The sequence below is a fragment of the Acartia tonsa genome, chromosome 15 (genome assembly GCF_053477335.1).
Source record: "Acartia tonsa isolate MP-2025a chromosome 15, ASM5347733v1, whole genome shotgun sequence".
NCBI classification, from domain to species: Eukaryota; Metazoa; Arthropoda; class Copepoda; order Calanoida; family Acartiidae; genus Acartia; species Acartia tonsa.
In genome coordinates, this window is record NC_137274.1 from 10,767,549 (window position 1) to 10,784,516 (window position 16,968).

The 16,968-nt window shown below is 31.2% G+C and overlaps 2 protein-coding genes across 7 annotated transcripts in view; both read left to right on the forward strand.

Moving 5' to 3' along the window:
- Positions 1 to 16,968, forward strand: part of LOC145307314 (uncharacterized) — a 28,688-nt gene that overhangs the window by 1,456 nt on the left and 10,264 nt on the right. For 2 of the 6 annotated variants that reach the window (XR_013875391.1, XM_080149693.1), the window contains exon 1: positions 16,320 to 16,398. Coding sequence is in view for 2 of the 6 variants with exons in the window: in XM_080149696.1 (XP_080005822.1) it covers positions 10,067 to 10,726 (660 nt within the window). In the remaining 4 variants the exon portion in view is untranslated. Of the gene's footprint in view, positions 1 to 4,185; positions 4,257 to 7,238; positions 7,302 to 10,017; positions 11,345 to 16,319; positions 16,399 to 16,968 lie in introns of those variants that run through there. The other 4 variants (XM_080149696.1, XM_080149694.1, XM_080149697.1 and 1 more) reach the window with 4 other exon arrangements.
- Positions 11,687 to 16,322, forward strand: LOC145307316 (uncharacterized). The gene is made up of 2 exons (XM_080149698.1): positions 11,687 to 11,766; positions 13,670 to 16,322. Exon 2 carries the CDS (start codon positions 13,716 to 13,718, stop codon positions 15,216 to 15,218), a length of 1,503 nt encoding a protein of 500 aa, XP_080005824.1. The 5' UTR covers positions 11,687 to 11,766; positions 13,670 to 13,715; the 3' UTR covers positions 15,219 to 16,322.

The window sequence follows — 16,968 nt, forward strand, 5'->3', positions numbered from 1 at the left end:
TTGTGACAATGCCTCTTAATGAGCGTTTTGTCTTATTTTCACAGTAGGTTTTCTCTCATTTCTAGCTCCTGTAGGGGGCTCAAGCCCTGCGGGGCAATCATTGACCTTTATCTTGTGATTATGTATTAATGTGAGACTATTGATCAAAATTAAAAGTTGCAGCATCCTTTCCTTCATCAAATCCTTTCCTCTTCATTATGGCTATGATTGAACAAAAGCTTTTTAATTCAAACTTCGGACGATGCCTTGTGTGATGCTAGGGTGTTTGAGTTCTTAGGGAACCACACTAATTACATAAAATTATCTTGAGAAATCCAGGTTTTAAGCTATAAACAGACTTATACAATTGGATATATCAATATCTTTAAGTTATTTATAATATGTGGAATGGCACGGTTTTTTGAGCCCATATCACATTCAACCTATATTCGCCTTTTAATGGTCGGTCAACTTGTAAAACAGAATATGTATCTTTTTGGATGTTATTAACATTTCTGAAGAAAATACATAAATAGTCCTCAAGGGTCAAGCTCTGTAGCCTCCAGGTCCCCTCTGGACAGGTACAAAATAATATTACTTATTTTAAGAGTTTGATGTCAACTTGTAAGAAAGAAAAAGTATCTTTTTGGATGTTATTAACATATCTAAAGAAAATTTATAAATTGGCCTCCAAGTTCAAGTTCTGCAGGCCTCCAGGTCCACTTTGGACAGAAAAAATTCAAAGGGGGGAGGCGGATGTGCCACTTTTTTAAATCAAAAGTAAAACGTGCATGATCTCCGCCAATAAAAGAGTTACAGCTCTAAAATTCGGCACAGCAGTTGCTTTTGTGTAGAACAATATTGAACTATGAAGAAACGGCGGCAGAACCACCGCTCCCGCCAAAAACCGCTGAATATGTTTTTCATTTTTCCGCCAAATTATACAGTTCTCAATCATCTGAGATAAACTTTTTTTTCTCATAAAAATTTCCCTTATATTTTCACGTGACACTTGTAATATTTCAAACATGCCAATATTCCAAAAAAATTGGTGTCAAGTGAAAATATAAGCGAAATTTTTATGAAAAGAAGTTTATCACAGAAGATTGAAAATTGTCAATTATGGCGAGAAAAGGCAAAAAAAATTTGCCAGAAACGGCGGTTTCGCCGCCGTTTCTTCACAGTTCCATATTGTTCTACACAAAAGCAACTGCTGTGCCGAATTTTAGAGCTGTTACTCTTTTATGGGCTGAGATCATGCACATTTTACTTTTGGTTTCAAAAAGTGGCACATCCGCCTCCCCCCTTTCTTATTTGAAAAGTTAGAGGTCAACCTGCAAAACAGAATATGCATCGTTTTGGATGTTATTAACATATTTAAAGAAAAAAATTAAAATTGGCCTGCTGGGTCAAGTCCTGCATGCCTCCAGGTCTACTCTGGACAGGTACAAATTCAAGTTTCTTATTTTAAGAGTTTGAGGTCAACTTATATAACAGAATATGTACCTTTTTGGATGTTATTAACATATCAGAAGAAAAAAATAAAATTGGCCTTCAAGTTCAGGTCCTGTAGGCCACCAGGGCTTCATTGGACAGAGTCGACATGGAAGCCTGCAGCACCTGAACCTGGAAGGAAATTGCATTTTTTTCTTCAGATATGTAAATATCGTCTTAAAAGATGCTTAGGTATGGTGTAAAATAACCTCTAACTCTATAAATAAGAAATTTTGACTTTTACCTGTCCAGAGTCCACCTGGAGGCCTGCAGCAAATGAACCTTAAGGTCGAATGCCATTTTTTCTTCAAACACATAAATAGAATCTAAAAAGATGCTTATGTTGTTTAATAAACTTACCTCTAACTCCTTAAATATAAAATTTTAATTTTTCCTTAAATATATAAATAACATCAAAATATAAACTCATTTTCTTTAACAAATATACCATTAACTGTTCAAATAAGAAATTGGATTTTTACCTGTCCAGAGTCCACCTGAGGGTCTGTAGCACCAGAACCTGGAGGCTAAATGTCATTTTTCTTTGGTCATGTAAATAACACCCAAAAAGATGCATACTTATATACTTATAAGTTGACCTCTAACTCTTAAAACAAGAAATTGGAATTTTACCTGTCCAGAGATGACATGGAGGCCTGCAAGACCAGAACTTGGAGGCCTCTTTTATTTTTTTCCCTCAGATTTGTTAATAACACCTTAAATGATCATGATGAGTATTTTGTTTAATAAATTGATCTCTAACTCTTCAAACAAAAATTTAATTTTAATATGTGAAATTGCTTTGATAACAACTTTGCTTTGAGTTATTAAAGATGATGTATAGTATATTCAATGCAATGTATTACTAAATAATTCAAAGTCCGATACTATATCATACTATATGAGTTTTGAAAAATATACTATATGGAGAAAAAATATACTATAAAACTACTATATATTTTTTGTTTTGGAGTGGTCGCCCTGTAATTTTGAAACGGACAAAAGTTCCTATTTCTACTCCTCAAGGCCTTTCCTGAGAGCACCATGAAGCCATAGTTCTGATCCAATAAATTTTTGACTCCCATTCACAAATAGCTATACAATTGTATGTTTGGTCGCCAACGGTGTTTAGGCTTAGGATAAATTTTAAATCATCCAGAGGTGTATTATACTTGTATAAATCGAGTGCAATGATTATGATTTAGACCTATATAATCATAAATTATTTTTTTTTAAAGTGAAAAAAAAATAAACGGTAATTCCAACATTCATAAATTAAAATTTAACAATAAACGAATGTTCTTTTATTTATTGAAAGGGCCTATTTTTACATTCCCCACTCCCCCCTCGTTTGTATCAATTAAAATAAATTTAAATTTTAGTATTTGATTAAAATGAAAAATAAAAAGGTTAATAAACCCAAAGATTGTGAAAAAAATTATTCGTATATGCTACAAAATAAAATACTTGAAAACTCAAAATAGGTATCTCTTTTACCTACCCCCTTCCACTTTTTGCAAATTCAAAACTAGTTAAAACCAGATATGTTTTTATTAGGAAATTAGAATAAGGACTCTTGAAAAATCTAAGAAAACGCATTTTTGCAACTATGTACATTCCCCCTCCTTTACCCCTTACCATTAAGAAATAGTATATAAAGGGAAAACTCGCCTTGTTTGAATCAGTTCTTTTTGAACCCTCAGAGATTCACATCTCAGCTCACAAGCAACTAGGAAAATATAAGAAGTTAAGTTTAATATGGCAGATGTTCTTGATTGGAGCGATGCCCAACTGGCAGCCTTTTTAGATTTGCCAACTAAGATAAACCCTCCCCAACTTTCATCTCAAATAGATGAGAGTAATTGTTTTGAGGACAAGTTTGTCACAATTATCATTGAATTTTGAATTTCTTAATTTATTCCAAAGTATCCTTCGCCATAAGGGATCACGTAAGCTGTACTTTGCCAGAAGGCTTGCAATATTCCAGAAAATAATTGAAAACACCCCCAAATTACAGGGATACCGCCCTTATTTAAACTATTTAATTCAGCTACCTAAAAGTGATCCTAAGATACAAAGATTTTTATTAGATAGTTGTAATGATTGTCTTTATAATTATTATAATATGAAAACCTAAAAAAATGTATTTTATCAATGTACCTATTTTATAATAATGTTTATAATTTTATTCTACCTGTAAATAAATGTGTACATATTGTACTTATTTTTTTGTAATTGATTAAAAGCTTACCTAACAAGGACGGTAACATCACAATGTAGCACCTCTGTTTTAAGAAAGTAGAACCACAGGGCAGGCTTCTTTTGTTCATAACTATTAAAATGGTCACAACTTTCACTTATTGTGGCATCTATCTCACTTGGACCTAAAAAATTAGATCTTATTTTAAACAGATAATCACTAATACTGAAAAGAAATGTAAAGATTTTATTCAATGCCAAGGGTAAATACCCTTCCCCCATAAATGGTTTTAGAATAGCACAGAATAATAATTGATTAGAAAAATCATGAAAGTCTGTGTATTCCCTACACCGTTACAATGACTATTCCCTTCTTTTAATGAACCAATTTAGGGAAAATTACATTTGTACCTTAAGCTAGGGGGATAGTCACATCAGCAATTTCCTGCTTAAGTCTCAGATGAAAATGTCCAAGATCGACCCACCCTAATAACCATATTCTATTTTTTTTAGTGAACCCCAGTGTTGGTTTGTTGAGAAAGTCAATTGAAAATTGGACCTGGTTCTATCTTTCTTTTAAGCTGGTAAGGGTCTAATTCTTGCTTAAAGCTAAAGTTTTTACATAGGTATATACATACTGTTATTCTTAAAATGATGTAACACGATGTCAGTTTGCTTGTTTGTCTGTATGTTTAGTTTTATTTACACACAGATTAATTAAAATACATTAAGCAAGGATGCTAATCCGCGATCCGCCCAATTTTTTGATACATTTTGGACCCGGAATCCGAATCCACAATTAAAATGTGGCAAACAAAATCCAAACAAGGATGACAACATCCATAAAAGCAGAGCTCTGAAACGGTAGGACAAACGAACATTTATACTTGTAGTGTGTAAGAACGGAAAAAATCAGAACATAAATTATAAATGTCGAATCAAAATTTTAATTAAAGGGGTAGTTTCACGAAATGCATTTGAACTTAATTTAGTGAACCGCATATTTTTTCCTAGTTAATGGGTTAAACTACATTTATATAACATATATTTGAAATAAATTCAATTTTCTACCACGTAGTTTTTAAAATATCAAGACTTGAAAATTGTCTTTTAGTGATATATGCAATTTAAAACGACAATTTTCAAGTCTTGATATTTTAAAAACTACGTGGTAGAAAATTGAAATTCTTTCAAATATATGCCATATAAATGTAGTTTAACCATTTAACCAGGATAAAATATGCGGTTCACTAAATTAAGTTCAAATGCATTTCGTGAAACTACCCCTTTGTTGAAAAACTGCTTAAATTAGTGATGGCAATCCGTCGAATTTTTGGGCCGGATTCGGATTCCGGATTCTTAAAAGAATCCGTCAAAAAAAGTGGCGGATTCCTTGCGGATTCCGGATTCTTATTTTTGGCGGATTCCGGATTCGGATTCCGAGAATTGAACCAGATTTAAAAAATTTTATATGTAATGATGATAATCTTTGCCTTCAAAAAGCGAGAGTTGAAAGAAAAAACTCAAGACGCTAATTTTAGCATACCAATTAAGAATCCGGAATCCGCTATTAAAAAACGGATTCCGGATTCGAATTCCAAAATTGGCCCAAAAAATTGGGCGGATTCCGGATCCGGATTCCGGATTGTTAACCCTAGCTTAAATACAGGATAATTTTTAAGGACATGCTTACGTTTTTAAGACTTAATTATAGAGATGCTTCGCTTATAAGGAATAAGTAATCCAAAAATCAAATTAATCGGATAATTTTATCACATACAAATTTGTTGTTAAAAAAGTTAAAAATCAACCTGTTTAAAATGGACGTACGGACATTTTGGTAACGATTATAGAGTTGCTACGCTTTCTAAATCACACCTAACTACTAAAAGAATCACCATGCAAAGTTTGAAATCGACAGGACAATTCTAACATTCCTAAATTAACGAAAAAAGCTATCCGTTACAGACATACGGACCTTAATTATAGAAAAGCTTCGCTTTTAAAAAGTATTTTATTGTTCCTTAACTACTAGTAAAATGATGGGTAGCCTCCAAAGTTGTTTTGTATTGTATTTTCACAGTAGCTTTTCATGCTTATTTTTAGGTTAGGTTAGGTTAAATAAGGGCTAGAAAATCGCCGGTGTAGGGGCTAAACATTTTGATTTATAAAAATACCTTCAAAAACATTGATAGAATAGAAAAAAACAACAAGAATCTGCAATCCACAGATTAATCTGCTTAATTTTTTTAGCGGATTTTTGTAAGAATCCGAATTCGATCAAAAAATTCGGAAGATTGCCAACCCAAACTTTAAATAATCTTTTATTGTTTTTTTTTTATTATAAAGAGCATATAAAATTGTACGTGAATCTTGTTGGAATAATCTTGAATCCTGTTTGGGCAATGTTACTAGGTATTTAAAATAAGGTCTAAAGCCATAAAAGGGGTAGTTGCACGAAATGCATTTAAACTTAATCTAGTGAACTGCATATTTTTCCTAGCTAGTGGGTTAAACTACATTTATATAGCATATATTTGAAATAATTTTAATTTTTTACCACGTAGTTTTTAAAATATCAAGACTTGAAAATCGTGTTTTTGTGATATATGCAATTTAAAAAGACGATTTTCAAGTCCTGATATTTTAAAAACTACATAGTAGAAAATTGAAATTCTTTCAAATATATGCCATATAAATGTAGTTTAACTCATTAGGTAACCAAGAAAAAATATGCGGTTCACTAAATTAAGTTCAAATGCATTTCGTATAACTACCCCATTCTTTTGATTTTCAATTATTTCTTTCACTAGGGTTGAATGCTTTTGGAAGAATACTTTCTTTGAAGCCGTAGGACAAAATAAAAATCTATTGTAATCAATAAACTGTTGAGGTTTTGATCCTCATAAATAGAGCTACTCTCATCAGAAAGGTTTAGGAGGATTTATTGTGCATAGTAATTGTAACAAGGATGACAACATCCATAAAAGCGATTCAGTGAAGGTCTGATACGGTAAGACACACGGACATTATCAATTGTATTTTGTCAGAACTGAATACGCAGAATATAAATGTATAAAAGTCGAAGCAAAGTTATAATTAAATTTGTTGAAAAACTGCTTAATACAGGTTAATGTTTATGGACGTACTTACATTTTTAGGACTTGATTATAGAGTTGCTTCGCTTATAATAGTGTACTTTGTTGTCCCAGGAATCAGTATACCAAAAATCAGATCGATTGGATAATTAGATCACATAAACATTTGTTGTTAAAAAAGTAAAAAAATCAACATGTTTAAAATGGACGTACAAACATTCTGGTAATGATTATAGAGTTGCTACGCTTTCTAAATTTTACCTAATAACTACAGGAATCACCATGCAAAGTTTGAAATTGATAGGAAAATTCTAACATGCCTAAATTAATGAAAAAAGCTATCCGTTACAGACGGACAGACCATAATTATAGAAAAGCTTCGCTTTTAAAAAGGCAGCCAATTCAGAATCTGACTAATCTAGAATGTCATTATTAAATAAATAAAACTTATATATATGTATTTCCTAGTAGCCAGAGGCTTGCGAGAAGTTGTGTTCAACAAGAAGGTTCCTTGGAACTAACTTCTCAAAGGTGAGTGCTTCTATTTATACCAAAAATTATAGGTAAGGGGGGAAGGGAGGGGTTTTACTAGATTTCCAAAAAGATAATTTGTTGAACTTAAATACTTGGACTATAATGTTCTATAAATTAAATTGAAGAATAGTTATTTCTCGCATCGTATTATAAACAGCTTTCCAGGGATATAAAATATACAATTATAAGACTTAAACCTGATTTTTAGCCCCGAGATGTCAAAGGGGTTTTTTAGTCTGTTTTGTAGATATTTCATTGTATTCTTTGAACTAAAAGGGGGACGAAAGAGAAGCCTGTTCGAGTAGAGGGGGGGGAGGGGAGGGTGATTGTTGTCCAAGGAACCACTTGATGAACCCTACAGATATTTTAGACTTAATTTTTATGGTTGTTAATTAACTCTCTGTTTAGAAGTCAACCATTAATTCCCCCCCCCCCCCTAGCCCCCAAAAATGGACTAACCTAAATTTTCTCAAACAATTTGATCAAATGAGCAGATTTTTAGGACTAAGAGGCATAGATATAGCAAGAAGCAACATTTCAACCCTCCCCCCTTCTCCCTCTAGCCTTCTTGGGGCGTAAAAACTTCTAAAAATCGACCAATTGATGAAAAATGCAGATATATTGGACTTTTATGGTTGTAAATTAACTTTTTGTTTAAAAGTCACCACCATTTAAAGTTTTGTATTGAAATAAATAACTAACAAGATGCATATATTACAAGAATATGATTTTCAAGTCTTGATATTTTTAACACTACGTGGTAACAAATTAAAATTCTTTCAAATATACTTTGACCTATAGATATAAGTAAATCATTGAAGAAAAAATTCAAATTATTGAAGAGAAAAAAATAGGTGGTTCACTAAAGGGGTAGTTGCACGTAATATATTTAAACTTGAATTTAGCGAACTGCATAATTTTTCATGATCAATGGTTTGAACTGCATTTTTATATTCGAAAGAATTTAGTTTTAAAATATCAAGAATTTAAAATCATATTCTTGTGATATGTGCAATTTATATAGCTGGCTTATTTTCACAAAAAAAAAACAGCATGACATTGACGACTATTTTAGTGATGTCTAATTGTTTGTTATTTATAGTAATACAGAATAATATAACCCTGAACCACTTCATTATGCAATTTACATTTTCCTGGTTATTTTTTCTATGGTAGTCCATAAGTGCACAGCTTTACAGTACATTGTTTCTATTTGTTAAAGCAACAGGTATTATAAAAGAAAAAAAATTCTGTTTAGAGTAAAATGCTTATGTATCAATCAAAAACTAAATTTTTAATTTTTTTACTGACCCACTTCATTATGCAAATACAAAGAAAATCAGTGGAAAACGATTATTTTGCACTTTTCTCCTCTTTTAAAGATTGAATCTGATAAAATAACAATTTTTTAATGGATTTATGTATTGATTATTCTAAAAAATAGTATAAGGTAGAAATTAATTATTTTTCTAAATAAGAAATATTTGAAAAAAAGAAATCCGACCTTTATCACTTTAGAGGACAGCTGCTAAACTCCAGTTTTATGAATGAAGCTAAATACATGTTAAAGATATAAATTACCCTCAAAAGTATACAAAAATGTTCTTTGATGAGTTAAAAAAATCCATTTAAAAATCTTGATTTTGAAGATGATGGCCTTTAAGGTGCTCCTACTGTTGGTGATGGTGAGCCAAATGTTATCAGAGTGCATGCCCATGATGACAACTTATAAATTGAACTATGGTCCTGTTTTTGTAGTCATAGCAGCTTCAAGCCAAACAGTATCAAAAAAGATAAAAATTGCAATTTAAATTAATCCAATTCATAAGGTAAATACTGTAGTTTTTAGATGATGGTTATAATTTGTGTCAGGAGGCTCCATTGGAGACTGCTATGATTACAAAAAATGGTACATAGGTTAATAGACAAGTTGTTGTAATGGGCATGTACTTAGATAACATTTGGCTCACCATCAACACCAAAAGGAGCATCTAAAAGGTCATCATCCTTAATATCAATATTTTAAAATTAATTTTATTAATACATTAAAAAACATTTTTCTATACTTTTGAGGGTAATTTTTATGTTTAACATGTATTAAGCTGCATCCATTAAACTGGAGGTCAGAGTTGTCCTCTAAAGTGATAAAGGTCAAATTTCTTTTTTTCTAATATTTCTTATTTAGAAAATTCATTAATTTCTACCTTATACTGTTTTTTATAATAATCAATTCATAAATCCCTTAAAAAATTGCTATTTTATCAGATTCAATCTTTAAAAGAGGAGAAAAGTGCAAAATAAACGTGTTTCCATTGATTTTCTTTGGATTTGCATAATGAAGTGGATCAGTAAAAAATCAAAAAATATAGTTTTTGATTGATACATAAGCATTTTACTTTAAAAAGAATATTTTTCTTTTATCATATGTATTGTTTTAACAAATAAAAACAATGTACTGTAAAGCTGTACACTTATGGACAAAATAACCAGGAAAATGTAAATTGCATAATGAAGTGGTTCAGGGTTTATTTTGATGGTATACCTGTAACTCATGCTTGAAATCAGTTTTTTTTTAATGCATTTTATGCAACCATCTTTATAAGCATAAGTGCATTTCATGCAAATATCCTTTTCAGAGTTCTATTCCTGTTTTAAAGTCTAAGAACACTCACCTTTACTAAAAATGTCCCTGATATTTGAATTTGATATTTAGGGTTGAGACTTACACAACACTGAAGGAATAATAACAAGAACAGATAATTATGGAAACTCAAGAGAAGAAAAAGTATGAGTGTCAGATATGTTGTGTATCATTCATTACAGCTAGTAATAGAGATAGACATATGAGAACACATACTGGTGAGAAACCTTATTCATGTGAAATATGTGCTAGATCATTCTCACACTCAAGTCATAAAAATATACATATGAGAACACACACAGGTGAGAAACCATATTCATGTGATATATGTGCTAAATCATTCTCACATAAAAGTGTTAAGAATACACATATGAGAACACACACAGGAGAGAAACCTTTTTCATGTGATATATGTATGAAATTGTTTACTACTGCTTATAGTAAAGACATTCATATGAGAGTACATACAGGAGAGAAACCATATTCATGTCCAGTATGTGCTAAATCATTCTCACACTCAAGTCATAAAAATAGACATATGATAAAACACACAGGGGAGAAACCATATTCATGTGAAATATGTGCTAAATCATTCTCACAGTCAAGTCATAAGGCTAGTCATATGAGAATACATACCAGAGAGAAACCATATTCATGTGATATATGTGCTAAATCATTCTCACATAAAAGTGTTAAGAATAAACATATGAGAACACACACAGGAGAGAAACCTTTTTCATGTGATATATGTATGAAATCGTTTACTAAATTTTTTCTTTGATCTCCTCTTGGGGCAAAGCCCCTAGAGGCTAGGGGCGAAGCCGCTAGTTAATTTAAAAAATGAAGCTATATAATAGTTACCAGATTCATATTTTTGAATTTTAATATTAACTTTTCTATTATGCATCCAACTGGTCCATTATACAAATTACTCTTTCTGTTTGTAGTTCATGCATTAAAAGACATGTATATATATTTTTAAGATTTCGTTGTTTTTTATTTATAATTCTTCTTTTCTCATGTCCTTTATTTATCATATTTATGACCATATTTATGGCTTGGGAGGTTATTTTACTATTTTTAACTTGTGTATCTGTAAATTAATCTTTTGTATTAATATTATAATAGTTATTTTTCGCACAATATTATAGACAGCTTTCCGTGGATATTTAAATGAGATATTAAGCCCCAAGGGACCTAACTAAGGCCTGGGATAATAAAACTGTTATTAATTATATGATTTTTATTTTATCATCTATGGAAAATTGTCTTTAATATGTTGCTATACATTATTTTTTGGTATGTCTTGAGAACCGGTTTTAAGCCAGCGGATATTAATCAGTTTCAAAGTCATACTAGAAAATGTTTTAATTTTGAACTGTATTTTTTTCTTATGTTACTGTACAGGGGTGTATATTTTACATGGGATCCCCTGCTCAGGGGGGGGGGGGGAATAAAAAATAAGTGGTTGGAGGGAAAAAAATGTAAAAATTAAGAAAACTGAAAACATTTTTTCTATTTCCCCCCCCCCCCTCCCTCCTTGGTGATAAAAACTTTTAAAAATGTGTGGTAGAAGGAATAAAATAAATAAAAGTTCTTTAAATATTTTTCCATTTTCCCCCTACTTGGTGAGAAAAAACTAGGGGGGAAAGAAAAATAAAAAAATCTGTAGCAGGGGAAAAAAAATAAATCTTGTGCAGAATATACACCCCTGTTACTGTAACAGTATTATTTTTTTTTCAGAAAAATAAAATGAAATGTGAAAGATGATTATAAAATTTTAAGAAAACTGTATCCTAAAAATTTTTGGGTAAAAATCAGGTTATTGTTAATTTCTCTCTACATACGTATTAAAAATGTTCAGATTCCAATCATCAAAAGATTTTTTTGAACCATATAGGCTAAAAAGTGTGGATTTTAAAGTCAATATGAACCTAAATATTGGTTTAAAATTTAGTGGTAAGTAATTTTTTTTTCTACTGTGGTATTATGTTTTTTATGAAAAATTAAGTTTTTAAAAAAACTTTAAGCTATTGGCGCACATAGTAGAGATTATTTTTTTTCCAAAATTTCAAAAGATTCATTAGTTTTGAAAAAAATCAACACTTTTTAGCCTATATGGTTCAAAAAAATCTTTTGATGATTGGAATCTGAACAAATTTAATCTGTATTTTGTTATTCATATGTCCGTACGTCCGACTATCAAAGAAACTTTTAAGTAGACTATGATATGCTTAGAAGTATGGTTCTTTCAGTCTTCGAATTATCTCACCAAGCCTAATCAATATTTTATAGGACTAAGTAAGTTAACAAAAAACTCAAACTTGAGCTAGAAGCATGATTATGAAATGTTCAACTGAACCTAATCAATCTAGGTCTCAACTTTGGACGTCTGCCTCTTGTCCGTTTTTATGTCCATCCGTTTTATAATTTCTATATGTTTAAGGTTTGTGGATAAAGTGATCTTTTCTAATTTTCAAAAGTCTTCAGTTTTCATGAGAATTATTCTTTTTTCTTATATTAAAATAGCTTTTTCAAGTTTGTTTACTAATCATTATTTGGCACATTGGACTGTACCCAATATACTTTGGTTTACTTGGACTGTAACTTTGGGTACCAAATATTAGGGTTGGGCCGGATATCCGGTTTGGCCGGTTATCCGGCCGGATATTCGGTCATTTTCAATATCCAACCGGATACCGGATATTAAAACTATCCGGTTACATGATATCCGGCTGATTTTTGACGCCGGATATCCGGTAATTTGCCGGATATCGAATGTTGGCCAGATATCCGGCCGGAACCGGATATCCGACATTAGAAATCATCCGGATATCCGGTATGCGGTATCCGGCCAAAAATGTATCCGGCCCAACCCTACCAAATATACTGGTACCCAAAGTTTTACAAACACATTATCTAATTAGTTTTCTGGAAAACTTGTGAGTATTTTTTATAAAATATTGATTAGTTGGTACAAACTAGCAGTAGCCAAAGTTTTCAACCAATAATGTTAATCAACAAATGGGGTGTTTGTGGTTATTTGCATTGCATTAACATCTATTGTCTTATCCCTTAAGATTCCTGAGTACATCATCACTCATAAAGAGAGGGGTAGGTTTCTGGTAGAATCCGTAAAGGTGTGTGTTTTAAGGATTAAAAACAGTATTAGAACGATAATATTCACTAAATATGTGTATTTCTTATTGAAAAGAACTATAGACTAGGGTGGGCCCATTTCCCCCTTTTTTTTATATTTTACTGTGATCATAAGTTGTGGAAGTCATATATATGTATGATAAGCCCCTTTCAAGTTTCAAAAGTGACTTGGCTCTTATGGCTGCCGGCGCGCGGGGGTATAAAAAGTGCCCACCTACTTATAAATCCAAAAATTGTAATTCCTTCAAACACAGGCATGTTGCATATCAAAATGACCGCATTGAAATGCTGATTACAGATCTGAAAACCGTTTTGAAAAATATTGATTCAGTTTGAAATGATTTTCAAATAACCTACCAAAATGAACAATTTTCACTAAATCAGCCATTTTAGGTACTTAATAAGCTCTTATTCGAACTAGGATCAATATTTTTCAAAACGGTTTTCAGATTCATAATCAGCATTTCAATGCGGTCATTTTCAGAGTTCTATTCCTGTTTTAAAGTCTAAGAACACTCACCTTTACTAAAAATGTCCTCCTTATTTATTTGAATTTGATATTTAGGGTTGAGACTTACACAACACTGAAGGAATAACAACAACAGATAATTATGGAAACTCAAGAGAAGAAAAATTATAAGTGCCAAATATGTGAAAAGTCATTTACTACTGCTCAGCATAAAGATAGACACATGAAAACCCACAATGGTGACAAACCATACTCATGTGAAATATGTTGTAAATCTTTCTCAAGGTCTGATGATAGATATAAACATATGAGAACACACACAGGAGAGAAACCATATTCATGTGAGATATGTGGCAAATCATTTTCACAGTCTGGTGATAAAGTTAGACATAGGAGAACACACACAGGAGAGAAGCCATATTCATGTGATATATGTAGTGAAACATTTACACAATTAGGTAATAGAGACATTCATATGAGAAAACATACTGGCAAGAAACCATATTCATGTGATATATGTATGAAATCGTTTACTACTGCTCATAGTAAAGACATACATATGAGAGTACATACAGGAGAGAAACCATATTTATGTCCAATATGTGCTAAATCATTCTCACAGTCTGGTGATAAAGTTAGACATATGAGGATACACACAGGTGAGAGACCATATTCATGTCCAATATGTGCTAAATCATTCTCACGCTCAAATCATAAAAATATACATATGAGAACACACACAGGTGAAAAACTATATTCATGTGATATATGTAAGAAATCGTTTACTACTGCTCATAGTAAAGATATTCACATGAGAGTACATACAGAAGAGAAACCATATTCATGTGAAATATGTGGTAAATCATTCTCTCATAAAAGTCATAAAAATATACATATGAGAACACACACAGGTGAGAAACCATATTCATGTGATACATGTGTCAAATCATTCACTACTTTGAGTTCTAGAAATAAACACCTGAAAATACACAACAACTTACCTACAACAACAAAACCTGTATGTGTCAAGCTGAAGAAATTTTCTCCTACAGAAATAGAATCATTAATGGAAATAAGAAATAAAAATCTTGATTCCATTATTGAAGAAGAAACTCCTAATACTTATTCTCTCACAGTTCAAATAGATACAGTTACAAATGTTGCTGAAGAGACTGAAAATAAAGATTCTCCCGATTGTGTCTCAAACGCTGAAAATAAGAACATTGAAGCAAATAATATTGCGGATGATTATGAAGAAGCTCTGTCTATTGAAGTGAAACCTGTGCTAAGTGATGTAACTCATAAAGTTGTCAACATTACAAAACAGATAAAAGAACAAGATCATGATAATTCAACTAAAAATATGGACAAAGATTGTCAGGATGAAAATATCAAAGAAGAGGATTTCTCTGTTGATGATATTTATGATCCTGCCATTTGTGATCAAATAGACATTGTTGAAGAATTTAAGATTGAAGCTACTGCTGAAGCAGTGGAACCTATTAACAACAAAGAAGATTGTCATGTCATCAATGTGGAAAAAGAAATTGAACAAGATAAAACTTGTAAACAAAGTGAAATATTTGAGATGGCCAAAGTTGATTTTAAAACATTATGGAAGGAGTTATATACTGATTTGTTATAGATGATGTAAAACTTGAATAATCTACATTTATTTATAATCTAACTGTTTTTATTATTTTCATGTCCTTTTCTCCTTCTTTATCTTTAAATATCTGCTTTAACATTTAATTTGTCCCTTTTGATTAACTGTTTTTATTATTTTAAAAAGTGAAGATTTTCTCTCATTATTAGGTGTAACAACTATCTAAGAGGTGGGGAAGTTTTGACACATTTGCGGAAACCTGAGAGGATAGGTTATTAAAGATAAAATCATTCTTATATGATGAATTTCCCCCAGATTTAAGATTTTTTGGATAGGCCTGCAGGTTTCGGAGCTCCAGGCCTCCAGGTGGTCTCTGTACAGGTAAAAATTAGATTTTTTTTGGAAGAATAAGAGGTCAACTTTTAAAACAAAATATGCATCTTTTTGAATGTTATTTACATATTTGAAGACAAAAACATATTATTTCGTTTCTCATCATATTTTTGTATTTTAATAGGTATAAACTTTTCTATCATGCATCCAACTGGTTCCATTATACAAATTACTCTTTCTGTTTTTAGTTCATGTATTAAAAGACAATGTATATATTTTTTTAAGATTTCGTTGTTTTTTATTTATAATTTTTCTTTTCTCATTTCCTTTTCTTCATTGTATTTATGACTACTGGACATCTGCTTCAAGATTTACTTTATCCTGGATTTTTAGTGCTTCACTACTTATGGATGTTGTCTTCATCCTTGTTATTTAAGTTATGGAAAATGGGGATGTTCATATTAAAAATTTTAGTAGGGGGATGGGGGTTATTTTACTATTTTTAATTTTTTGTATCTGTAAATTAATCTTTTGTATTAATATAATAAAAGTTTTTTCTCGCATAGTTATAGACAGCTTTCCGTGGATATTTCCTAAGGCCTGGGATAATAAAACTGTTATTAATTTTATGATTTTTATTATGTCATCCATGGAAAATTGTCTTTAATATGTTGCTATACACAATTTTTTGGTATGTCTGAGAACCGGTTCTAATCCAGCGTATATTAATCGGTCTCAATTTCTTACTGGAAAATGTTTTAATTTTGAATTATATTTTTTTCTTATGTTACTGTATTATTTTTTTTCAGATAGATAAAATGAAATGTAAAGAAAATACCTAAATTCTAAGAAAACTGTATCCTAAGAATTTGGTGGTGAAAATCAGGTTATTAAGGGGGGGGGGGGAAGTTCTGCCACTTTCGCGTAAACAGTGTGCAGTGGACTAGGTATTGATTTTAGATTATAGGTTATTTAGGATAAAAGTTTACTTTTGGGTATTAGTTCACGTATATTTAATCATTTTTTGAATAGGTCTCCAGGTTCAGGTGCTGCAGGCTGGAAGGTCGTTTCTGGACAGGTAAAAAAATTAAAAATTTTTTGTTTGAAGAGTTAGAGAGCAACTTATAAAACAAAATATGCTTCTTTTTGAATGTTATTAACATATCTGCAGAAAAAATTAAATTCGGCCTCCAGGAACACTCTGGACAGGTAAAAATTAAAATTTCTTATTTGAAGAGTTAGAGGTACACTTATTAAACCAAATATGCATCTTTTTGAATGTTATTACCATATTAGAAGAAAAAATGACAATCGGTCTCCAGGTTCAGGTGCTGCAGGCCTCCAGATACACTCTGGACAGGTAAAAATTAAGTTTTCTTATTTGAAGAGTTAGAGGTACACTTATTTAACCAAATATGCATCTTTATGGATGTTATCACCATATTTGCAGAAAAAT